Genomic DNA, 26,419 nt, shown 5'->3' with positions numbered 1-26,419 from the left:
CAATAAAATTAGAAATGAAAAAGGAGAAGTTACAATGGACACTGCAGAAATACAAAGCTTCATAGGAAACTACTACAAGCAACTCTATGCCAATAAAATGGACAACCTGGAAGAAATGGACAAATTCTTAGAAAGGTATAACCTTCCAAGACTGAACCAGGAAGAAACAGAAAATATAAACAGACCAATCACAAGTAATGAAATTGAAACTGTGACTAAAAATCTTCCAACAAACAAAAGTCCAGGACCAGATGGCTTCACAGGTGAATTCTATCAAACCTTTAGAGAAGAGCTAACACCCATACTTCTCAAACTCTTCCAAAAAATTTCAGAGGAAGGAACACTCCCAAACTCATTCTATGAGGCCACCGTCACCCTGATAACAAAACCAAACAAAGATACTACAAAAAAAGAAAATTACTAACCAATATCACTGATGAACATAGATGCAAAAGTCCTCAACAAAATACTGCCAAACAGAATCCGACAGCACATTAAAAGGATCATACACCATGACCAAGTGGGATTTATCCCAAGGGTGCAAGGATTCTTCAATATACTCAAATCAATCAATGTGATACACCGTATTAACAAATTGAAGAATAAAAACCATATGATCATCTCAATAGATGCAGAAAAAGCTTTTGACCAAATTCAACACCCATTTATGATAAAAACTCTCCAGAAAGTGGGCATACAGGGAACCTACCTCAACATAATAAAGACCATATACAACAAACCCACAGCAAACATCATTCTCAATGGTGAAAAACTGAAAGCATTTCCTCTAAGATCAGGAACAAGACAAGGATGTCTACTCTCACCACTATTATTCAACATAGTTTTGAAAGTCCTAGCCAGGGCAATCAGAGAAGACAAAGAAATAAAAGGAATACAAATGGGAAAAGAAGAAGTAAAACTGTCACTGTTTGCAGATGACATGATACTATATATAGAGAATCCTAAAGATGGAACCAGAAAATTACTAGAGCTAATCAATGAACTTGGTAAAGTTGCAGGATAGAAAATTAATGCACAGAAATCTCTTGCATTCCTCCTATACACTAACAACGAAAGACCAGAAAGAGAAATTAAGGAAATAATCTCTTTCACCATTGCAACAAAAAGAATAAAATACCTAGGAATAAACCTATCTAAGGAGGTAAAAGACCTGTATTCAGAAAACTATAAGACACTGATGAAAGAAATCAAAGATGACAAAGACAGATGGAGAGATATACCATGTTCTTGGATTGGAAGAATCAATATTGTTAAAATGACTATACTACCCAAAGCAATCTACACATTCAATGCAATCCCTATCAAAGTACCACTGCCATTTTTTACAGAACTAGAACAAAAAACCTTAAAATTTGTATGGAAACACAAAAGACCCCCAATAGCCAAAGCAGTCTTGAGGGAAAAAAACGGAGCTGGAGGAATCAGACTCTCTGACTTCACACTATACTACAAAGCTACAGTAATCAAGACAGTATGGTACTGGCACAAAAACAGAAATGGAGATCAATGGAACAGGAGAGAAAGCCCAGAGATAAACCCACACACCTATGGTCAACTAATCTATGACAAAGGAGGCAAGGATATACAATGGAGAAAAGACAGTCTCTTCAATAAGTGGTGCTAGGAAAACTGGACAGCTACATGTAAAAGAATGAAATTAGAACACCATAAACAAAAATAAACTCAAAATGGATTAGAGACCTAAATGTAAGACCAGACATTTTAAAACTCTTAGAAGAAAACATAGGAAGAACACTCTTTGACATAAATCACAGCAAGATCTTTTTTGATCCACCTCCTAGAGTAATGGAAATAAAAACAAAAATAAACAAATGGTACCTAATGAAACTTAAAAGGTTTTGCAAAGCAAAGGAAACTACAAACAAGACAAAAAGACAACCCTCAGAATGTGAGAAAATATTTGCAAACGAATCAATGGACAAAGGATTAATCTCAAAAATATATAAACAGCTCATGCAACTCAATGTTAAAAAAACAAACCCAATACAAAAATGGGCAGAAGACCTAAATAGACATTTCTCCAAAGAAGACATACAGTTGGCCCAGAAGCACATGAAAAGCTGCTCAACATCACTAATTATTAGAGAACTGCAAATCAAAACTACAGTGAGGTATCACCTCACACCAGTTAGAATGGGGATCATCAGAAAATCTACAAACAACAAATGCTGGAGTGGGTGTGGAGAAACGGGAACCCTCTTGCACTTCTGGTGGGAATGTAAATTGATAGAGCCACTATGGAGAACAGTATGGAGGTTCCTTAAAAAACTAAAAATAGAATTACCATATGACCCAGCAATCCCACTACTGGGCATATACCCTGAAAAAGCCATAATTCAAAAAGAGTCATGTACCACAATGTTCATTGCAGCTCTATTTACAATAGCCAGGTAATGGAAGCAACCTAAATGCCCATTGACAGACGAATGGGTAAAGAAGATGTGCTACATATGTACAGTGGAATATTACTCAGCCATAAAAAGGAACAAAATTGAGTCATTTGTAGAGATGTGGATGGATCTAGAGACTGTCATACAGAGTGAAGTAAGTCAGAAAGAGAAAAACAAATATCATATATTAACGCATATATGTGGAACCTAGAAAAATGGTACAGATGAACTGGTTTGTAGGGCAGAAATATACACAGATGTAGTGAACTAACGTATGGACACCAAGGGGGGAATTTGGCGGGTGGTGGTGGTGGTGGGATGAATTGGGAGATTGGGGTTGACATATATACACTAATATGTATAAAATAGATAACTAATAAAAAATAGATAATGTGATAGATGGTAAAGCCTTGAGCTTTTGGAGGAGGAGGAGGAGGAGTTGTTGCCCTACCCTCTGTGCCTAAACAAAACCCTAATGAAAGACAGCAAAAACAAACACAATTTTGGCTTATGTTATAAAATAATGACTCAATCTTTAATGGTCTAGGGGCTGATCATAGAGTTTTCGTATCCACACTCCCTTCCCTATGTTTGTCAACTGCATCATATAATAGAAATTTCTGGGAAGGAAGAACTCCAATGACACACTAGTTGACAGGTTTTATAACGGCAAAACACTAAACTTACAATTTTAATTCTTTGGGGTTAAGATCGTTCAACGTTAAAGATCAACATTCATTAAATAAAGACCCTAAAACAGTGCCTGACATATATTAAATGGCAATAAATATTAACTATTACAATTACTATGATTATGCTATCTTTTCAAATGTGCTTATTTTAAAACGGGCAATGCCGTAGCTTTAAAAAATGTTTTTGATCACATATCCTTGATTATATTGGAAGTATATATTCAATGATAAATGTAACTGCTTTGTTTCTTAAATTCTGCTCAGAGCCATATACTCAAATGACTGTGCATGCCTTTTGGAGACATTTACTGTTTTGGTCAGTCTTTTAAATTCAGTGGCTGAGCACCTACTTTCCAGTAGTTGGCCCTTACTGCATGATGCAAAGCAAGTTTGGAAAACATGACTACTATTTAGTTTGATACTGTTTATACTTTTAAAAAAGCAGAAGGTTTATAAAACAGAAACAGACTCACAGACATAGAAAACAAACTTATGTTTACCAAAGGAGAGGTGGGGAGGGATAATAAATCAGGAATTTTGGGGTAACATATATACAGTACTATATATAAAATAAACAACAAGGACCTACTGCATAGCACAGGGAACTATACTCAATATTTTATAATAACCTATATGGGAAAATAATCTGAAAAAGAATATATATATATATAACTGAATCACTTTGCTGTACACCTGAGACTAACACATTGTAAATCAACTATACTTCAATTAAAAAAAAAAGAAAGAAAATTATCCTAAAGAAAGCAGGGGAGTGAACAGCAGAATGTGGCTATGCATGTAAAAGAAAACCTAGAATACTCAGAATCTCTAAGTTGAAACATAGAGCAAGTAGGTTCCTTAGAAAAGGTTTAATTTCTAATTTTCAACAGAAAGCCACCTCATTTTATTTCTACAAAAATAAAATTCACTCGTAAAATTATAGGTACATGCAGATAATGTTTATGAAGTGCTCTTAACTTCAAAAGAAAAAAATGTGAATGCCTGGGTTCTCGAAATGTCCAGGATATATTACAAAAGGTAGCAAGTAGAGCTTTGTACATTTACAATAATTTTGTACTGTTAAAGACCATGTTACCTAGTTTTTGGTACCCAGAGAAACAAGCAGCTTGTTTTTCAAAGATTAGTACTAAATTGCCATACTGTAGGTACACAACCTGGATGTTCCACTCTACTACTCTTAACACAAATTTGTATTTTTCTTACAGTTCTGAAATCTGGTTGATTTAATTTACATTAATCTTCTCAGAGGCCAAACTTGGTGGTGAGAATACCAATTATCCTGGTATTGTGTTCGACCAGATCTTACCCTGTTTGAAATTACCATTTTTCTCCTTTGGCCAAGTCTGGGGTCAAAAAAACCTTTACCCACCTACAGTATAGAAAACTTGTTTCAGAAGTCTACTTCTTCATTAGTTTAAAACCATTTATTTGGAAAGTGGCATTTTTTACAAAATGAAAACAGTAATTCTAAGAAGTACATTCCTTCACAAAATTAATAAATTTGATAATTATATTTACTTGAGAAGTCATAAGTAAACATTTTTGAGGGAAATCTTTACTTTTGGTGTGAATTACAGAGGTATCCAATTTCAGCCTTACCGTTTTCAATGTATAATGTTTCTTACAGAGTAGTTTTAGGTATATTAGTCCCACAGACATTAAAATATCACATGCACACAGCAGAGAGTTGAATTCTCATTTCTGTAAGCATTTTTCACACTTACAATATGCTACTGTTTAATCATAATAATGAATCAGTTTTGCAGTTACTGCACACTTGAATACATACAACCCTGAATCAAACTGAAAAGTACAAATTAAGAATGAAATATTTATATTTTTTTGAATGGTTACAGGTAAAGGCACATTTATTAAAAAGCAATTCTGTAATACACACTGAGAAAACTAGTAGAGCTAAGAACATCGTGAAAGAAAACAGGAACCACTTCATGAATTGCTTTTGACCTTGAAACAAATTAATTGCCAATATTAAATAGTGAAGTAATTCAGAGTAGTGCCAGGCAAGAAAATTTAAAATACACTTGTTTTACAACCTCATTGCCAGACCCTGAGTCATTGTAGATGGAAATACCATGTTAAGAGAAACAAAGACATTCACCCTCTTTGGGAATCAGTTCTTACTTACCGAAATTTGCCATCTGTATCGTCTGGTTGCCAGTGTCTGGACCATTGTAAATCACAACAGCATCAGCATTTCTTCTGCCTGCTGCTTGAATTTTTTCTGAAAACGTACAATTACCTCTTTCTATCAGTGCAATCCAGGGCTTCTTAGTATTAGTAAACTCAGTGTTGTAGTCACAAGCTAGGTAGTTACTGCTCTTAGGGATGCCCACCACCCCCATAGCATTAGCCACCGGTGAGGCTAATCCATAAACACCACATTCACATGTCTCTGTTGAAGTGTAGTTGCTGGTTTCATTGTAATAAGCCACAGTCACACGGGCATTCATTGAAAAAGGCGCTGTGATTTTAAATAAAAAGGTAAAAATTACCAGCAGCTGAAAACAACTGGACTTATTCTCCTGGTTCATTGCTCATTCATTTGAGCATAAAATTTAAGATGTCTGCTGATATTTCCAACTATCAGTCACCATTTGTCCACTCAGGTCCCCACTAAGCAGAAGTTTGAAATTTCAGCTGCAAGTAGGTAACTGATCTCACCTCTAGCAACGTAAGCTCTGAATACATCAGCTCTATTTCACTTTACTTAGCTACATTCCGTTTTGCCTGCCCCTCCTCCAACGGTACACACATGTAACCCTTAACCAGGATTACCTTAGCAATAAATAACACCATCAACTTTATTCTACATGTCAACTTATCAGGATTGGATGACTTCCTTCACTGACATTTTTTTCTTCTTACTGTTCCAGCTAATGAACTTTCATAAACATGGAGTGGATTGGAATGAGGAACTGGACTCTTGGGATTACCATGTGACAAAATGAAAGTCACCTCTCTCAGATCATCTAAAACACCAAACTGGTTTTCCAAGCCCTGCTGAAACAATGCTATCAACCAGTTCAGCCGGAAGTAAGTTAAGATCCATCATTTTAATTGCTACGGCATTGGTAGAATTGATTTCACAGCCTTTTTCTCTTATTTCTTTGTGGAATTTTTCTTAACAGGCTCCCCAAGGAACATCTTATGCTACCTTTGTTTATTCATTGAAAAGGAAACATATTCGTCGTTAGAGATCCTTTCAAGTACAAGGCCTTGCCCGTGGTGGGCACTCAAATATCTGTTGATGCATTCCATTAATTTTTATGTCCCATGTGTTATACTCTAACAAAAGACTGTTCAAGGTTTATATTTTAACATTTAAAAATTTTAATTCTAGTTCTTTCAAATGTATAGACAGCTTTAGTTATTTCATCGCTTCCTTTACTGTAAGCTCTGGTTTTTTTTGCATTTTTTATATATTCTTTTTTTTAACATCTTTATTGGAGTATAATTGCTTTACAATGGTGTGTTAGTTTCTGCTTTATAACAAAGTGAATCAGGGGTTAGTGAAGGAGTAGATGAATGGACAACAAGACAAACAGAGATATCAGGAGTCTGACTGGGCCAAGAGTCAGCAAACTACACAAATAGGCAACAGGCTATCAGAGAAGCAGAAAGACACCAGGTAAAAAGGAAGGCAGACACAAAGGTAGCCTGAAGTCCAAGGAAAATAGTCTGAAATAAGGAATACCACTAGAGTCAAGGGGACAGGACAACAGAAAATAGGAAACATTGTTGAAGGACTTGATCAATAAAGCTATTTCCCCCCCACACACTTCTTGTCCGTTCTTGGGCATCTGAGGTATTAGCATTGGAGTGGACCCTGAAAGTGGGAACCAACAGTTAACAGCAGAGGAGAGTTCATGGAATCTGCAGTAGAACCTGATGGATAAATCCCAGCAGATGCACAATAGAAATATGAACCTTTTTATCCTGTTACAGCTGCTGATTACTCATATCTCCCTCACAGTACCTGGTATTAGTAACAACTTACACACAGTAATCACTTAATAATTATTCATGAAAAGTTTAAAGGTCTTGTGTATTAGCTCATGGTCTATTTCAGAGTAAACACTATCGCCAACATTAAAACTCATAATAAAGACTGTATTCACTAGATAAAGAAAACTATTAAACTGAAAACAAGTGTTATTGTCAAAATGATTAGTCTGCTAATTGCTAATAGACATCTGTGATAAATTCAACATCAGCATTCAACAGGCAATTCATTAGTAAAGCTGTAGAAATTTGAGTTAACCTTCTCTACCAGTTATTAAATTGCTTCTAAAGGAACATCATTATATGCTTTTAAAATGACAACTTTCCATAACACTTTGTGGCAGTGCTGGTGAACTTTGCTAAACTATTTTAATTGCTCTGAAGTTTGAAGTGCATGACTTTGTATGGTAACCAGCATTATATACCTTGTATGTAAGTGCTTTCATGTTTCCTTGTATGGCTTTCAGAGAGTCATAACTCACAAAGATAATTTTAGATTGTTTTTAAAATTTTACAGTTAAGTAAAATTAGTCCTAGAACAATAAATACCCATCAATGCAATTTTCCAGTTAAGTCTTAAGGTAATTTGCTGGGGGGGCGGTGAGTGGTCTAGTACTTATTCAGTGTTTTTAAAATTTTATCTGTGGAACACCTACATTAGACTCACTTGGAAGTTTATTAAAAGTGAAGATTTCTGGGTCAGCCTGAATCAAAATTGGAGGAATATATATAGGAATTCACATTTTAAATAGCTCTCCAGGTAATTCTTACACACTTTACAATTTAAGAACTTTAGATCGTACAAGTTGTACATGATGACTAGTATGGGATCTAGTTGTAGTTTTTTTTAATTAATTAATTTATTTTTGGCTGCGTTCGGTCTTCATTGCTGCGCGCAGGCTTTCTCTAGTTGCAGTGAGTGGGGGCTACTCTTTATTGCGATGTGCGAGCTTCTCATTGCAGTAGTTTCTCTTGCTGTGGAGCGCGGGCTCTAGGCACTCGGGCTTCAGTAGTTGTGATGCGTGGGCTCAGTAGTTGTGGCTCGCGGGCTCTAGAGCACAGGCTCAGTAGTTGTGGCACACGGGCTTAGTTGCTCCGCGGCATGTGGGATCTTCCCGGACCAGGGATTGAACCCGTGTCCCCTGCATTGGCAGGCGGGTTCTTAACCACTGCGCCACCAGGGAAGTCCTAGTTGTAGTTTTGACAGATTAGCTGCTGTCATTTTATTTCACCCTCATCGTGCTTCAACTTCCAATCTATAAAGGTCTGATGTTTTATTTGTACTTTAGGTGGTTCTCTGAACATTTCTGAAGTTATCTTAAAAACCAAAAGGTTGTGCAAGTGCTGATACTGCAACAGCTAGTGTTATATCCTCAGGAAAATAATAACCTCTCCTGGACTTTTTCTTCTTTTACACAATGAAAGAGGTTGGGTTAAAATTTATCTATCAAGTCTTCTCCAGATCTGCCATGCTAGAACTCTATGAAAATGAAAGTTGTTTCAAAACTATCAATTGTTAATTTTTCCTTATCAGAACAATTGAAGTGGAAGCTGCATTGAGAGCAGATGAACTATAGCACCTAGATAGGAGGTAAGTTCAAAGTACTGGGTGAAGCTTGATCTCTAATAAAACTAACAAGTGCTTGAAACAGGACTATGTAACAGTGGTTTTCAAACTTGTCTGCACATTAGAATCATCTGGGGGAGATGTTGACTCTCTTGACGCCCAGGCTACACTCCAATCAGAAACCTGGGGTGGGGGTGGCATGTAGGAATAATTTTTTAAATTAATTAATTAATTTATTTATTTATTTTTGGCTGCGTTGGGCCTTCGTTGCTGCGTGTGGGCTTTCTTTTTTTAGTTGCGGTGAGCAGGGTCTACTCTTCATTGCTGTGCGTGGGCCTGTCATTGTGGTGGCCTCTTGTCACGGAGCACCGGCTCTAGGCGCGCGGGCTCTAGACGCGAGGGCTCTAGAGTGCAGGCTCAGTAGTTGTGGCACACGGGCCTAGCTGCTCTGCAGCATGTGGGATCTTCCTGAACCAGGGCTCAAACCCGTGTCCCCTGCATTGGCAGGTGGATTCCTAACCACTGCACCACCAGGGAAGCCCAGGCATAGTAATTTTTAAAACTCTCCAGGTGATACCAATATGAAGCCAAGTTTGAGAACCACTGCTGTGTTTCAAACATTTAATACTACTGGACTTTTTCAACTACATGTACCTTAATAAATATTAAGTATCTTGGCAAAGGTACACAATATTAATTAAGGTACAGAGAAGTGAATCACTCATCTCTTAAGCAAGGAACACTTCAATTTTTTCCATATGATTGAATAACAGCTATGGCAAACCTACCATTTAAAGATGACGAGGACTTCCCTGGTGGCACAGTGGTTAAGAATCCGCCTGCCAATGCAGGGGACACGAGTTTGAGCACTGGTCTGGGAATATCCCATGTGCCACGGAGCAGCTAAACCCGGGCACCACAACTACTGAACCTGCGCTCTAGAGCCTGCGAGCCAAAACTACTGAGCCTGCACTCTAGAGCCCGCGTGCCACAACTACTGAAGCCCGTGAGCCTAGAGCCCGTGCTCCGCAACAAGAGAAGCCACCGCAATAAGAAGCCCGTGCACCGCAACGAAGAGTAGCCCTGGCTCGCCGCAATTAGAGAAAGCCCGTGCGTGCAGCAACAAAGACCCAACGCAGCCAAAAATAAATAAATAAATAAATTTATTAAAAATAAATAAATAAAAAATAAAGATGAGGAAGTACAGGGCTGTGTTTCTAATAGAATACAGGTACCCCTTGATTGTTCATAGCAAACTTCCAGTTCTGCCTTGGGTGACTCTGACTTGGTGTATGTTCAAAAGAAATTAATTTTAATATTAGCCCTAGCCAAATAAAAGAAATAGTCACAAGGCCATATCCAGCTACAAAGGAAGCAAGGAAAAGTATTCTTTATTCTACATAGCCATGTGCTTAGCTAAACATGGGGAGAACTATTACTATAGAATAGGTATTAGGGTACAGCTAGCAGTCTCTGCTAACCTTCTTATAATCCATTCTCCTTCCAGGAGACAGTGACCACTCTAAAACATGAATCGAATCAAGGCATATCCCTGGCCACAAACCACTTAATGGCTTCCTAGTGCTCTGAAGATACACACTAAAATCCTTACCATGGACTATAAGGCTCTGTGTAATTTGCAAGAGCCTTTGTCTGTCTGTCTCATCTTGTATCCAACTTTCCGCACTCCAGCCATATCAGTTCTCATTCAAGTTCTCAAGCACACCTTGTGCTGCAAGGCCTTTTCACCTCAAGTTCACTTCCTCAGGAAAAACTTTCCCAATGCCCCCCGGCCAGCTTCCTTTGTGAAATTTATCTTATTTATTTGTGCAATTATTTGAATGTCTTTCTCCTCCACAACACTGTAAGCTTTATGACAGCAGAGGCCATGTCTGTTTTTGCTTGTATTGTATTGTGTTCCTAGTGCAAACTCACTGCTTGCCATAGAGTGGGCATTCAAATACTTGGATATATGCTGCAATAACTGGGCTCATTATTTTATGAACCCTAGGATTTAGAGAAGTTTATCTCACAGTAATCTACTAGCTGAAAATTTATTATTATTCAAACGTTTTACTTTGTGCTCAAATTAGAGTTTAAAGAAACAGACATTGGAGTTATAAGCCCAACCTTAAAATTTAATTGCCTTGACAATTTTTTTTTTTTTTTTTGTGGTACGCGGGCCTCTCACTGTTGTGGCCTCTCCCATTGCGGAGCACAGGCTCTGGACGCGCAGGCTCAGCGGCCATGGCTCATGGGCCTAGCTGCTCCGTGGCATGTGGGATCTTCCCGGACCGGGACACGAACCCACGTCCCCTGCATTGGCAGGCAGACTCTCAACCACTGCGCCACCAGGGAAGCCCACCTTGACAATTTTACATTAAATCATTTAGTCTTTTTCTGTTTCAGGTTCCTATCTACAAAACAGACATTAAAAACCTTGTTAGGGGCAACTCCTAGATCTTAAGCGACTAGAAGTCACATGCAATAATCTCAGAATAGCATCAGAAGTACTCAAATTTAAAAAAAAAAGGTTACTTGATTTTCAATGGAAATGTGCATATGATTAAAAACAGCTAAAATATTTCAGATTTCTGTTTTGAAAAAATACATATATGTATCAATCACTGAAAAGGTAACAAATTAGGAAGAACATTAGCAATAAAAATAACTGGGATTTAAATATTTCAATTTTTTTTGTTATAATGAGCTGCTATAATTGATAATGGTCTAATCATAACTTTAAAATGTTCTTCATAGAAAACCACATTTTCATGACACACATGAAAATAACACAAAGACATTTTTACTGTTCTAATAACTATATTAACATACCAAAAGAATCATACAACTGGATGGGACCATTATTTTGCAAATTTTACAAATAAGAAAACTAAGGCCAAGCAGTTTAAGTGGCTTTCCTTAAAGTTCCACAGGGATTTAGGGACAGACCTGTGGCTAGCTTTAAGTCTGTTTTTTCAAAATCTACTTTTTATTTCTTTAGTATAAAGGAAAGCAAAAACTTAGGGCTAGAAGTGGTATCAACATAACAATGTAAGAATGAGGGATAATATTTAGTGGGTGGTGTGACCTAGACCAAGAGATAAGTTTTTATCTAATGTTTCCATTTTGGAGATGTGACATTAATGTAATATGACTTGACTCAAATATAATCTCAAATAACTGAAATCTTCAGATAATCCCCAAATCTAGTTTTATGTATTCATTTTAACCCTTTTCCCTAAAATTTCCTTACTAAAAACAACTGATTACTGAAATAAGCTGTACTAATACATACTTCACCTCCCATCAGTTTACCTGAAAACTCATGGGTAGCAATGCTTAAAAAAAAAAAGGAACTGTACCTGAACAGGTAACTAGCAAAATAGCAACCAGCTCAATTATAAACCATATAAATGACTTCAGAATAATAGAATTGGTTATAATCTATAGTCCATGTTGGCAGAAGCTATCTAGCCAAAAACATCAAATATTATTAGTGTCACCAAATAAGGGTTTCAAAATTTTTAAAAGTCCTTGTCTTAATATGAATAAAATTAATGCAGGATAATTCCAACAAAGAAAAGTGGCAGGATAAACATGTACTCAGATTCTTCTTTTAATAGTTTATCAAAGGATTTCAATGTGTAGATCTCATGTACCATCTAAAATTAGAAACTTCAGTGAAAGATTGTGGTAGACTATGTAATATTTCATAATTTACTAACTGATTTGTTAATATAAAAGTGACACCACAGTAGTATATTTGTGTTGCTTTGGAAAGAATCAACACATATTGTCACTTGAAGATAAGGTCTTCTGATGTAGTTTGCTATTTTTCTTAGGAAACTGCCACAGTAGCTATCCAATTTTGCCATAAACTGGAAATGTGGACACAGATGTTTAACTCCAAATTTGGATAGAAACATTACTATAATATAAAACAAATTGCCATGGAAGTTTTTTTTTTTTTTTTTTTAAGCAAAGCTTTTATTTTCAAGGAAAAAAGTATATTTTCTCATTTTCTGTTCTTGTCATAAATTTTAATTATTTCCAGTGGAACCAAAACCTCCTGAACCCCTTTCAGTGTCATCTAAAACTTGAACTTCCTCTATTTCTGGGTAAAATATCGGTTCACAAATGAGCTGTGCAATTCGATCACCCTTTTTGACTTCGAACTTTTCTTTGCCAAAATTAAACAGTACAACACCAACATTTCCTCTATAATCTTCATCTATGACACCAGCTCCTACATCTATGAAGTGTTTTGCAGCCAAGCCAGAACGTGGAGCTACTCTCCCATAGCACCCAGAAGGAAGAGCTATCTGAATGTCTGTTTTCACAAGGGCTTTCTCCATAGGTGGTACTGTGTAATCATAGGCACTGTATAGGTCATAGCCCGCGGCGCTCTCGGACCCCTTGGTCGGAGCGGTGGCGTGCTCCGAAAGCCGGACAAAGCGGAGCCGCATGCCGCCCTCCTCCTTAGGCCGGGCCCGTTTGCTGGGGGAGATGATTTGCGCCTCTTGAGAGCAGGGCATGGCAGGGCAGAACGTGAACACAAAGGACCAGGCGGAACAAGAGACAGCAGGGTGAGCGCAGCGCGCCAGTTCTAAACTTCCCCGGAAGTTGTTTTTAAAGATCCTAAATCTTTTTTTTAAATTTATTTATTTATTTATTTATTTTTGGCTATGTTGGGTCTTTGTTGCTGTGCACAGGCTTTCTCTAGTTGCGGCGAGCGGGGGCTACTCTTCGTTGCTGTGCACGGGCTTCTCCTTGTGGTGGCTTCTCTTGTTGTGGAGCATGGGCTCTAGGTGCCCAGGCTTCAGTAGTTGTGGCACACGGGCTTAGTTGCTCTGTGGCATGTGGGATCTTCCCGGGCCAGGGCTTGAACCCATGTCTCCTGCATTGGCAGGCAGATTCTTAACCACTGTGCCACCAGGGAAGTCCAGGATCCTAAAACTTAATAATGAGTTCATATTTCTCATTCAATATAAGAACAGAAATTACACCTGTTAAAGTGTGTAGTTTTGCAATCTCGGCCTGAGGTTTTTTAGTCAATAGTCATTTAAGTATTAACTTTTTCCCTTCTCCAACTTTTATGAGGCACTAAAACTGAATTGTCTGTTAAAGTTTATAATAGCTTAATACAAAATCCCAGATTCTGTTTGATAAACAACAGTTTTCAACCCATATGGAAGAATCATATTGGCTCATTTAGCAAGCATGTGTAGGTCTAATATAGGCCAAAAATATGAAGGAAAAACATCAAATACATTCAAAATGAGATAGGTTTTAACTTCTTTAATAATACAGCCAAAATTTTAACATGAGAAGGATTCCCTATTTTAATTAATGTTTAAACACAATTTTAAAGAACAAAAGATTGAACACAGTTATGAAAAAACTGTAGCATCTGTCTTTAGGTTCATTATGCCCAACACATTTAAAACGTATGGCATATGAAGTTACAGAACCACAGGGCTAGAAGGAAGCCTAAAAGTTAATAGCTTAACTACAATCGCATTCATCTTGAAACAGTACTTTTTTTTTTTTTTTTTTTTTGCGGTACGCGGGCCTCTCACTGTTGTGGCCTCTCCCGTTGCGGAACACAGGCTCCGGATGCACAGGCCCAGCGGCCATGGCTCACAGGGCCAGCCGCTCCACGGCATGTGGGATCTTCCCGGACCAGGGCACGAACCCTCGTCCCCTGCATCGGCAGGTGGACTCTCAACCACTGTGCCACTAAGGGAAGCCCGAAACAGTACTTTTTAACTCAAGTGATGGTCATTTTGGCTCATCTAACTAACCACGTAGATGTCAATCACAGAATCTTGCACATGTGGAATGGCCATTTACAGTTAAAGTGAAGTAAGATAGACAACCAGAATAAAATCAATTCCCTTAGCTACTCTTTTTTTTTTCCCCTTAGCTACTCTTTTACACTTTCAATATGAGCACTTAAAATGTTAATTTGAGAGAAATTTTCACTATTTAAACTCACATTACATGTACCAAAATTACAAATGAACATAGCAAGAATACAGACATACCGTAGCCTCTGGCTTTAAGACCACACACTGGTCAAAACATCTAGAAATTCAAAGGATAAGAAGTCACATTAGGGAGTAGAAAACCTTAAAACAATTTAATTTAGCATGCTCTTTGTACAGCTGACCAAACTAAAGACCAAGGCAAATGGAACATAACAATCCATGTGTGCTTTTGAAAATGATAGAAACTACCTTGGTTTTGAGAAATTCAGGTTGACCATTTTCGGAGAATTTAATCCTCAAATCAGCAATTCAAAATTCCCCATTACAGCCGAATAAAATGTTAAATGTCCATGAAAAGTTACTCTTAAGTTGGGATGCCTTATGCTGAGGCTTTAGAATAAAAGTATACTTCACAAATAGAACAGTGAACACAAATTATCACAAGTCAAGATAACAGTCATATAGAAAGAAGTAAGATGAACTTTCTTGATATACACAAATTGTTTCAATGACCTTTCCAAAGAATGAATTTAAAATGAAGTGTGTTAGCTCCAAATACAAGACGAACATAAAACCACTTAACTTTAGAGTGTATGTAATACTCTGAGAAACAGTTACTGAAATTACCAACAAAATGACAGAATATCTTTTTTTTTGACAGAATATCTTTAAAGCAATGCCCTCTTTATAACCTTTAATAATTTCATCTGCCAATTTTTAAGAAGTTTTATCTGGTCTATAAATTTTGTGCAAATAGACTTCTGTTTTACCGTTACCTAAATTACAGATATCCAAGATACCAACGATATGCACTTTATCCAATTCAGTTGCTGCTTTTATAATATCACCTAAAAGTAAAAAGCAGATGGTAAGTATTGTAAAATAGTTAAATATTTACTTGGATTGAGTATCACATAAGCTGATTTTTTTTTCTTATAATTAACAGTGTCTCTCATCTTCTCCCTCTTCCCTCCAGTTCATCACATACATTCATCAAAGTTATAATATAGTAATTTCTGCCAATAACAGCGAATACATCAAACAGATGCTACCAAAAATGTCAAGATACAGGCTGGTACTCCAAAGCCTTATTTGTTTGTTTATTTATTTATTTAGTGGAGCAAAGTAAATCTACATATTTTCAAGGTCATTTAGGTGCCAAGTAAACAACTTCTTACTACCCTTCAAGGAAATACAAAGATAAATTTTTCTATTTTGCAATTCAATCACCAATTATTTGCAAAATTTACAAGACATAAAGCAAAATTTAAAAAAGAAGCTTCTTTTAAAGTATGTTTCCTTTTTAAGTGGCTTTATTAACTAACACTTAGCTTTGGATATTCTTAAGAAGCTTTATCAAGAATGGATCGGGTGAGTGACATTGATGAAAATGGCAGAGTACGGAATTTCAGGGCTCTGTTCCTCCACTAAAGCAACTTATAAGCTGGCAAAAAAACTCTCAGATCAACTTTTCCAGAACTCTGGAATCTAGACAAAAACTTAACAACCTGGTGAAAGATTAATGAAGAAAGAAGTCGCTGCACTATGGTAAGAGTGTGCTGTGGTGTTTTAAACTGCCTGCCTACTCCCCAGATCAGTAGCAGCCATGAAGATGGCAGCTCATACTCTTGGTGCAGGTTGCTAGCACCAGAGGGAGCTACGCAGACCTTATTCTCAAAGATGTGGTTGTGTATTTTGACAGGTCGGGCAGCTCCCTCAAGGTCAGATGCAAGAGCTTGCTTGTGTTTCACCCAATTTGGAGCATCCCATGACTAGGGTAGCTTTCCCAATGGCTTTTGCTGAAAGCATATAAAGGCAAAAGCATTTGTCAGAGCAGATAGATCAGGGTTTTAAAGTTGGGACAAGCAATAGACAGACCAAAAAGCCTGGGGAGGAAGGGCCTGAGAAAAGAGATATGTGGGGGAATATGAGCTTTTAAGAGCTCCTGTGTATTCCAAGGAATCAAGAAGGCCACATGTATGCCCAGTGCTGGATGCATGTTCAGAAAAGGCCTGAGAAAACTCTCATTGTTCACCTCTGGCTGACCATCAGTCTCTGTAGAGCAGGAAGTGAGGGCTAAGATAGAGTCATAAACATCTTGGCTAAGCACTGAAGGGGTGCCACAACACAGAGCCAATCTGCAAAAAGTGAGAAAGTAATGTTTTTCTTTTCTTCTTCTTCTTGGCTAAAATGGTATTTAAGGAATCTCTTTCAAAACACTAACTGACCACTACCAAGCTACTGTATCACAGACTTCAGTGGTTACACATGACAAAGACCTCATTTTAAACATGAGAAAGCTAAAACATTTAGAGGTTAAGTAACTTAAGCAAAGTCACAGGGTGATTCTAATCCAGACAGTCTGGCACCAAGGCATGGGCTCTTAACCTTTTGTGCTAGAGCTACATCTCTACAAAATTGTGACCAAGGGCCAGTAGTGGATCTAGATTTTGTGGGGCTTGAAAGGTATACAATTTGGGGGTCCTCTTTATGAAAGAGAAAACAAAATACAACAACACACACACCAAATAAAACCCCTAGAAGTGCTGTGGAAAGGATTTACACAAGTGAGAGCTCCTCAAGCTCAGGCTTCATTAGCTGCATAGGACAGCCACATCTGCTAGGCATGTCACAAAATCTGATGAATGATTTAAAATTGTGCAAGTTCACTAAAGCACAATGAATGTAATAACAACTGCTGGTACTATATAATTTTCTTCTTTTTTGAGTGGGATGGACTTTAATCCAGATGCTTTGGAAAGATTTCAAGATCTTCAGATTTGATGCTAACAGCAGAAACCCAAACCTTAATAATTCTAATTGTCACCATATCATTTTACAAATAATGACTTACGTAGTACCTGCAACATAACGTATAAGTAAGCTTTCTGTTTAGGTAACTCTGCCTACTTGTGTAAATGACAACCTCTCTGCACCTCAATCTGCTCATCTAGTACCTATATCATAGGCTATTGTGAGGATTAAATGCATGTAAAAGCATTTAGAATGGTAGCTGACACATAGTAAGCACTTAATTAAATGCCAGCAACCATCATTTTCTACTTAAGAAAACCTAGTATTAAATTAAAATATTATTTACATTACAAAGGAATTGTTTTAAAACGATTATAGATTTTACCTATAAAATGAGCTTCTCTACATGTCACTTTAAAATGTTGGAATTACTAAAATTGTACATTTTTAGGAACATCACATATGCAGAAGGTGAGTGTGACAAAGGCAATGCTTTGTGTTTGCCACTCCATTTCCTCTTCATGGTCACATGGGAGACAAAGTGTCCTGGCCTCCCTTGTAGTTAGCTTGGGATCATGTAAATAAGTTCTGACAAATGAGAATGTGAGCAGAAATGATGTGGCAGTTTGGGTCCAACAAAATTAAAAGTCAGTGTCTCCTTCATCTATTTCTTCCTCTGCCTAGACAACCCTAGAAGCCATTTGTTCCTGTTGGAGGTGCAACAGGATGGAAGCATGCTGGATTCCTGAATCACTGCTGGGGAGAAAGCTAATAACTGATTGCATCAGACTTGACTTGAGCAAGAAATAAATTTTTACTGTATGAAGTCACTGAGACTTTGGAATTGTTTTGTACTGCAGCACAGTCTAACCTATCTTGTAATATAGTGTGGTATTCCTGCCTCTGAAAATAATATTGGAAACTCTGATTATCTAGAGAATAATAAAATTATTTCTTACATGTGTTAAAACCTTTCCATATCATGCTATGCTTCTGAAATGTTTATCAATGAAAACAATGCTTTCAAAGAGGTGGGATATATATATGTGTGTATATGTATATGTATATACATATATATCCTTGTACTTCATAGTTAAATATAATACCAATTATAACACCATAACAGTAAGTATTATTCAATAAATGATTTGGGAACTATGGCTAATCCCTTGGAGAAACATTAAGCTGGATCCTTATCTCATTCTCTACACCAAAATAAAATTCCAAATGGATTAAAATGTTAAATTATAAAAATGAAGCCATATTATCAAAAGCAAAAAAACCCCCAAACAACCCAATTCAAAAATGGGCAAAGGACTTAAATCGACATTTCTTCAAATAAGATATGCAAATAGCCAACAAGCTCATGAAAAGATGCTCAATATCATTTGTAATTAGAGAAATTCAAATCAGAACCACAATGAGATACTGCTTTAGGATGGCTGTTATCAACAAACAAACAAACAAAATAACGTGTTGGCGAGGATGTGGAGAAATTGGGATCCTCATGCATTGCTGGTGAAAATGTAAAATGATGCAGCTGCTGTGGAAAATGGTTTGGTTGTTTCTCAAAAAGTTAAATATAGAACTACCATATGACTCAGCAATTCCACTCCTAGGGATATTCTTAAAACAATTGAAAGCAGAGACTTCTTAAACAGGTACTTGAATACCAATATTCACAGCAGAACTATTCATAACAGCCAAGAAATGGAAACAACCCAAATGTCCATCAACAGATGAATGGATAAACAAAATGTGGTACATACATTCAACAGAATATTATTCAGTCATAAAAAGAAATGAAATTCTGATATATATTATAACATGGATGGATCTTGAGGATATTATACTAAGTGAATAAGCCAGACAAAAAAGGACAAAACTGCATTACTTCACTTATGTGAGATACCTAGAATAGGCAAATTCATAGGGACGGAAAGTAAAATAAGAGGTTACCAGGAGCTAGGGAGAGGGGGGAATGGGGAGTTATTGTTTAACAGGTATAGAGTTTCTGTTTTCAGATGATGAAAATGTTCTGAAAATGGGTAATGATGATGTTGCACAACATTGTAAATGTACTTAGTGTAAATGTACTGAATTGTACAATTAAAAATGGTTAAAGTGGTAAATTTTATGTTATGTATATTTTACCACAGTACAAATTATATATGAGTAAAAAACCAAAGCTATAAAAGTATCAGAAAAACACATAGTGAATTAAAAAAAAATCTTGGACTGAGTGATGCCTTTTTGAGTGTGACATAAAACCAGCCACCACAGAAATGAAAGATTGATATATTTGACTACATAAAAATAAAATTACTTAAAATATCAAGATTTCCACTGAATAAACATCAAACTGGTAAAAGTATTGCAACACACAATAAAGGGTAAATTTATTCAATATGCAAAGAGAACTTACAAATTAATAAGAAAAAGAATGCTCATGGAAAAATGGAAAAAATAAAGCTAGCATAGAAAGTTCATAGAAAGAAAAAATATAAATGGCCAATAAGCATAGGAAGATATTCAAGCTTAGAATAATTAAGATATGCAAATGAAGATAATGATATAATACTTTTGCCTATTGTCTGCCAAAGATTAACAAGACTGATAACACCTAGTATTTCTAAGGGTGTGGGTAAAGTGGCACTCTTTCTTTTGGTTAAAGTGTAACTTGTTATAAATGCATATATCTTTTGAGTCAGTGACATCTAAGAATTCATCCTACAGATGTGTAAGTGCACAAAGATTATATTATATACATACACACAGATAGATATACTCATTGCAGTACTGTTTGTTAATATCAAAAACACTTGAAAAAGAAAAAAAAATTGGAAACAATCTAAATGTCCATCAATAGGGGACTGATTAAGTAAATACAGGTATATCTACACAGTGGAATATTTATAGTTACTAAAACGAGAAAGGTAGCTCTCTCTATACTAATATGAAAGTTATTCAAAACACAGTGTTACAAGGAAAAAGTAGGTTATGAGACCATGTTTACTATAATTCCATTTGTGTGTACTTAAGAGAGAGAGAGAGTGTATGTTTGTGTATGCGTGTGTGAGAGACAGAATATACTGTTATATGCAAAAATAATTTCTTAAGGATTCAAAGAATACTGGTTACCTCCAGAGAGTGGGTGAGTAGGTTGGCAGAAGGGGATGGACCTTCAAAGGCAGGGAGGGGAACTTTCACTTTTACCCTGTGCCTTTTGGTATTGTTTGAATTTTTAAATTGTGAACATGTATAGCTTTTATAATAAAAAGGAAACTAGTTCATAAAAATGTTTAAAAGATGATACCAATGTTATACTATAAGCCACTGCATTACATTATTCTGTATATTTTTATCTTTCAGTTTGTAATTATGGAGGGAATAGAAATGTTTTGAATCAGACTGATCTGGGTTTAGATCCTAGCTGTTATCCATGCTGGTGAGTCTCTCTGATTTTCAGTCTAATCATCTATAAATAGGGGATAATAATGTTTACCTTGAAAGTCTCTTGTTAGGATTAGTTGTAACTTATGTAAAATGTCCAGGCACAATGCTTTGCACAGAGCTAAACAGACACTATCATTATGTCATGAAAAATACGGTATTCCATGTTCAAAATGAATCACCTTGCTTTTGATTACATCACTTTTCTAGTGATTCTTGCCCTTCATGTCCCAAAATACTAACTGCTTTGGCAGAATGGTACCAGGTATTTTCACTTGACCATGTTAGCGACTGCTGGAAGACTACTGGCACTAGCAGCTAGTAGATACCTGAGGATTTTGCTTTGATTTTTTATATCAATAATAACATACACATATAGCAGAAGAAACATGACAGAAGTGGATACTGCATGAAACAAGAACATGAGTGCACAAATATTTAAAGTACATATTAGGGCCCTAATTACGAAATCTGGGTTACTGTAAGTCTAAGGAGCTGAAATGTAAGAAGTAATACTGCAAGTTAACTAATATACCATCTTTAAAATGGACTGTGGAAAAATAAAAAACCTCATCTCTTCCAAAATTAGATACTCAAGTTCAGTTTGCAGTAACCATTACTGCCAAAAGCTACTTCATCATCAGGTACAGCTCATAAGACTTGTTTAAAAACAACACCCACTCAAGGGTTTCATCAGCTTAGAAAAACGACCACAAAAATCCCAAGATAATAAAGCCTTTCTTTAAAGCTTTTTAAAATGTAATATTCTTATAAGCTTGATGAAAATGGCTAGAAACTTTACCACATGCTTAGGAAATAGAAATTACAACAGAAAGTGAATAGGATAATTATAATTGGACACATAATTTTACTGGTATATAGAAATGATTTATAGTTCAGGATATTATGTAGCAGCCTAAACAATTAGTTGATTGAAGGGTTTCACTACTGGGATTACATACACTCCTAGCAGTCCTGAAGAAATTTATTGCCTAGCACTTGAATAACTGAACATTTATAAGAGAAAACAATTGTACTCTACTATACTATGGAGGTATTGAGATTTCAGGCAATTATAAGGTGAAAGGCCTGAATTAAAAGGAGAGAAGAGTAGAAGTTGCACTGTTCCATGTGCATACCACTTAGGTCTAATGAATACTTACATTTAAAAATGTATTATAAGAGAACATTCTTAATGCCTGCCTGGAATAGAAACCATTAATCTATCCAATTTTATTTAAAAATATATTCTCATTTATAAGTCTTTGGGTACTTTTACCTAATAATTATTTAAACTATATCAAATGTTAAGGCTAGAACTATTTATATAATAACATCTTAAGGTTAGGACTGTTTGCAATATTAATTTTATTTTCTAAGTGAAAAGATCCTAAGATTGTCTTACCTGTAACTGCTTTTGGACCTTGAAATCTGTCATTGCCAGTTAATTCCTGTGGAAACACACAGCTGTAATTCATGCAGGTCAATAATGTGTCTATTTGAGATGTTCGGACATCTTCCGGAGAATACTCAGGAAGGAATGCAACACTGATTGCTATCTCATGATTCAGACCTGTTAAAGAAAAATCACACTTTATTAAAAGTGCAGTGGGTTAGTACATGGTGCTAACGTGGCCAGATTTGCTGGTTTGATCCACACATGTGCCAAATAGCTTCAAAACTGTAAAAAAAAAAAACTTTCAAAACTAGGAACTAAACCCTTTCCTGTGCAAACATTTATGAATACATGCTATTGGTTGAAAGAAGAGACACTTTGGAGCAATCTATCTCCACCGCTGGAAATAACAATCCCAAATCTTTTAATATTGACAGAAGGCTTAAATTTCAATATCCAGAGGATAGCCTTGTCACATAAATGAAGACATGTAGGGTGTTTTCTTCATCATTCATGACAGGTGCCATTACAGGATAGGAGAATTCAGAGGTAACTACTGGTTCAATTACTGCCATTTGGACTTAAGGATATAAGACTCAAGCAAGACCAGGGATGGTAGTAACAAGGTTCCATTTGTCCTCAAATATACAAGAAAAACTTTAATCACTCACCATTAGGGCTAGAAAAGGTCGCAGTATGGGGAAACAACCAACATGAATCCTGACCTGTGTCTGTTACTCTTTATGAGAGTCAATGTCAACTAGGGTGGATAAAAAAAGACTTCCTAGAGTCAAGGGTTTGAGCTGGGTATTAAAGGATGAGTAACATTTAAATAGAGAGAAGGGTATTTCAGGCAGGACAGGGAGAAGCCAAAAGTAAAGACCAGAGTTAAGGAGACCATCTTGGCTGGAGCAAGGGTAAATGCACAGAGCACATCTTGAAAACTCTGAATTTCACCCAGTCACCCAAACCAGAAACATAGAAGTTATCCTTAACTCCTCCCTTTCATTCTTCCCTGATATTTTAGTCAGCAAGTCCCGTAGATTCTATATCTCTCCTATTCAGCCCTATAGCAATGCTGAAGTATGGAGTAGGAGCAAATGGTAAGTAAACAAGTCCTTCCAGTTAAGCTGTAAACTGATCCAGAAATGCAAGTCTGTTCTTTTTTGTTTTTGTTTTTGTTTTTTGCGGTACGCGGGCCTCTCACTATTGTGGCATCTCCCGTTGTGGAGCACAGGCTCCGGACGTGCAGGCTCAGCGGCTATGGCTCATGGGCCCAGCCGCTCTGCAGCATGTGGGATCTTCCTGGACCGGGGCACGAACCCGCGTCCCCCGCATCGGCAGGCGGACTCTCAACCACTGCGCCACCAGAGAAGCCCTCGTTCTTTGTTTTTTATGGGCAAATGACACTAAGTTCCATAGCTTTAACTTAACAAACAACTAAGGGCTACTTAAAGCTTTTTAAGGATTACTAAAATCTGGTATTCATAAACTAAAACAGTCATGCCATCTAGAATTTACTGTGGATTCCAATTCAGTATTACAAGTATAGCTACCTCAGAACTCTTAGCAATGCTGCAAAACTCATGTCAATGTGCACACAATGGCATCCCATTTCCTTGATTCTAATACCAAATCTAACTCTAAGACATACCATCAATTTAGTAACAGTTTTTTAATGAAAAAGGAAACACTGCATTAATGTACCCATTGACCATAAGATGCATTCCAACTTGCAAATGTAAAAAAAAAAAGTATGCTTTAGAATTGAGAAAATATTAGAAGTTGGAAATCCTGATATTTTCAGCAAGATAGCTTCATTATCAGTGTGTCACTGATACTATTATGAGTTGCTTTCTAAATTACAGAATGCTGTGAGTTTAGCTTCAACATTATTGGTAAAATTCATCATGAGTTGTTTGGTTAAAACTAGAGTTCAGAGTGCAGATGTATAAGTAAACATGCCTAGGGCCTCTGTATTTGATGTTCTTGTACATAGAATGTTCTTTCCCCAGATAAACACACGGCTTGCTCCTTCATCTCCATCTGGTGTCTGGTGAAATGTTATTTTCTCAGGGAGACCTCCCTTGACAACTCTATTTAAAATTTAGCCCTTTCCTACAACAGCACTCTCCAACCCTTTTCTTCTAGCCCTTATCACCATCTCATTTTACCATAGGCTCTGTTATCTGTTGCATTAACGCATGTAACCTCAGCCCCCAGAACAGTGCTGGGCATGCCTTAGGTGCTCAGTAAATATTTGTTAAATTGAGCAAAAGAATGTATATGTGTGTATTTTTAACCTATAATTTTCGAATATTAGACTTTAGGACATTTGTGCATTGTGTTCAAATATGAATTCATCCATATTCCCAACAGCAAAAGAGATGAACACAAACATCCTCCCCACAATGTACATGTATAATGCACTTCAATGGTGACTTACTGTTTATGTGTTACTTAGATAACTTACAACATACTATCTAGGTAAATGTGATAATATATGTGGACTATATTAAAAATTAGAGGCAGATATAAAATCAAACAAGCTCATATTCCTCTTTTGTAAAGTGTATTGTATGCAATTTATATATCTTCCTCTCAAATTCTTTGTTGTCACTGAATTTCTTTTCCAGTGAAAAGTGTGTGTGTTTGTGTGTGTGTGTTGCAGAGGAGGGCAATTTGTAATCCCAGCACATAGCTAAGGGTACTTGGCATATACCATGTTTCATGGAATCTAAGATACCATTGATTTTTAAGATGATCATTATTTTATATACCACTAAGAAAGAAAAATGCTACCAACTAAACAAAGGCATGACATCGATTATAAGATCCGTATCAATTTTCAAAGATGTTAAAATATGGGGTAAAAAGTCTTACACTGATGAAATCTGATAGTAGCTACTTAAGGTTTAAGGATTAAATTACTTTTATTATGCAATGGAATAAGGGACAGAATTAAGGGGTGGCAACAGTAACCACCTCTGGAACCCATATAATCCAGTGTGCTGCTCCATTCAAGATACAATAATGGGAAGCATGCCAGTGGGATAGAATATCCTAAGGATATAGCCAGTTAGGGAACCAAGAGTGAGGGAACCCAGTGCTACTCAGTTAATGGTTCAAGTAGTCTTCAGTACGGAAGGAGGCATACCTCAGGGGTACAAATAATTGGTCCTGAGCTTGCAGGCCAGTACCAAGGAGGGCAGGAATTATGTTGGCCTGCTTGGTTGCTTTAATAGGAGAAAAAAATCAAGGTAAGTAAAGCCTTATGATTTCCATGTTAACTATAGCATATTACATTACTTTGATGTTACAATTAATGCTATTAAAATTTTTAAATTATCATTTAAATGCATTTTGCAGAAAAGGAAAAGAACCATATAAAAATTTTTGACAAAAAATCTTTTGACAAAAAGTCTAGAAAATACTGTCTTGACAGCTCTCCTTAAATTATACCTATTGTTACTGGGGTTTGTATCTCTTGATTTCCAAGAGATAAACAGATGGCTTTCAGAGGTTTACTAAAGACTGGCTGAATATTTTCCTTATTGTCTAAGTCAAATGCAAATCGAAGAGGGAACTCTTAAGCTTTAACTGACTCAGCATTTCATGGGTAACTAAATTAGTGTTGGCAGAGTCAGTGATATACTAACACCATCTATGAGTCCAATAAAGCTTTTGAAAAATACTTTCTTATATTTAAAGTGAGAAATAATTCTTAAAATTGACCAATAGATTAAAAATTTTGTACCTGGGCTAAAGGCATTGAAAATTTAGTCTGTTACTCCATCCCAATATCTTCTCTTTGAAGTGTGTTATTACACTCCATTCCAATATCTTGTCTTTGAAGTGTGTTATTACATAATAGGCAATGGGCCGAGATTTTAGCACTTATTAATACTATCTACTTATTTGAGTCAAGTGAGATGGCATAGCAAGAATTTTAACACAAGAATTGGTACTTCTGAGATGGGTTTCTGATATTGCCACAGTACCCAGGTGGTTGTTGGGAGCCATTAGAATCGTGGGAGGTAAGATTACAAATTCCGTTCAATATTTTCAATAATGATTCACCCTAGACC

At 36.5% G+C, this 26,419-nt stretch overlaps 3 protein-coding genes across 4 annotated transcripts in view; all 3 read right to left on the bottom strand.

The window, feature by feature from the left end:
- Positions 1 to 5,876, bottom strand: part of RNF128 (ring finger protein 128) — a 99,573-nt gene extending 93,697 nt beyond the window's left edge. Inside the window, exon 1 of the mRNA XM_032620952.1 lies at positions 5,292 to 5,876. Within this exon, the coding sequence (XP_032476843.1) occupies positions 5,292 to 5,697 (406 nt within the window). The 5' untranslated portion in view covers positions 5,698 to 5,876. The remainder of the gene's footprint in view (positions 1 to 5,291) is intronic.
- Positions 5,877 to 12,730: 6,854 nt separating this feature from the next.
- Positions 12,731 to 13,349, bottom strand: LOC116747652 (deoxyuridine 5'-triphosphate nucleotidohydrolase-like). Its single transcript, XM_032620106.1, has one exon. It carries the CDS (start codon positions 13,271 to 13,273, stop codon positions 12,779 to 12,781), a length of 495 nt encoding a protein of 164 aa, XP_032475997.1. The 5' UTR covers positions 13,274 to 13,349; the 3' UTR covers positions 12,731 to 12,778.
- A 657-nt stretch (positions 13,350 to 14,006) lies between these two features.
- The window catches only part of RADX (RPA1 related single stranded DNA binding protein, X-linked), a 65,184-nt gene continuing 52,771 nt past the window's right edge, over positions 14,007 to 26,419 (bottom strand). Inside the window, exons 13-14 of one of the 2 annotated variants that reach the window (XM_032620895.1) lie at positions 22,341 to 22,508; positions 14,007 to 15,576 (exon numbers count right to left, since the gene is read on the bottom strand). In XM_032620895.1, coding sequence (XP_032476786.1) covers positions 15,446 to 15,576; positions 22,341 to 22,508 — 299 coding nt within the window. In that variant the 3' untranslated portion in view covers positions 14,007 to 15,445. The remainder of the gene's footprint in view (positions 15,577 to 22,340; positions 22,509 to 26,419) is intronic. The other variant, XM_032620896.1, reaches the window with a different exon arrangement.

The sequence above is a fragment of the Phocoena sinus genome, chromosome X, assembly GCF_008692025.1.
Source record: "Phocoena sinus isolate mPhoSin1 chromosome X, mPhoSin1.pri, whole genome shotgun sequence".
NCBI classification, from domain to species: Eukaryota; Metazoa; Chordata; class Mammalia; order Artiodactyla; family Phocoenidae; genus Phocoena; species Phocoena sinus.
Note: the sequence above shows the minus strand (reverse complement) of the source record. Positions and strands in the feature narration are given on the sequence as shown.

Coding starts and splice junctions, on each gene's coding strand:
- LOC116747652 (XM_032620106.1), bottom strand. CDS start 13,273: ATGCCCTGCTCTCAAGAGGCGCAAATCATCTCCCCCAGCAAACGGGCC.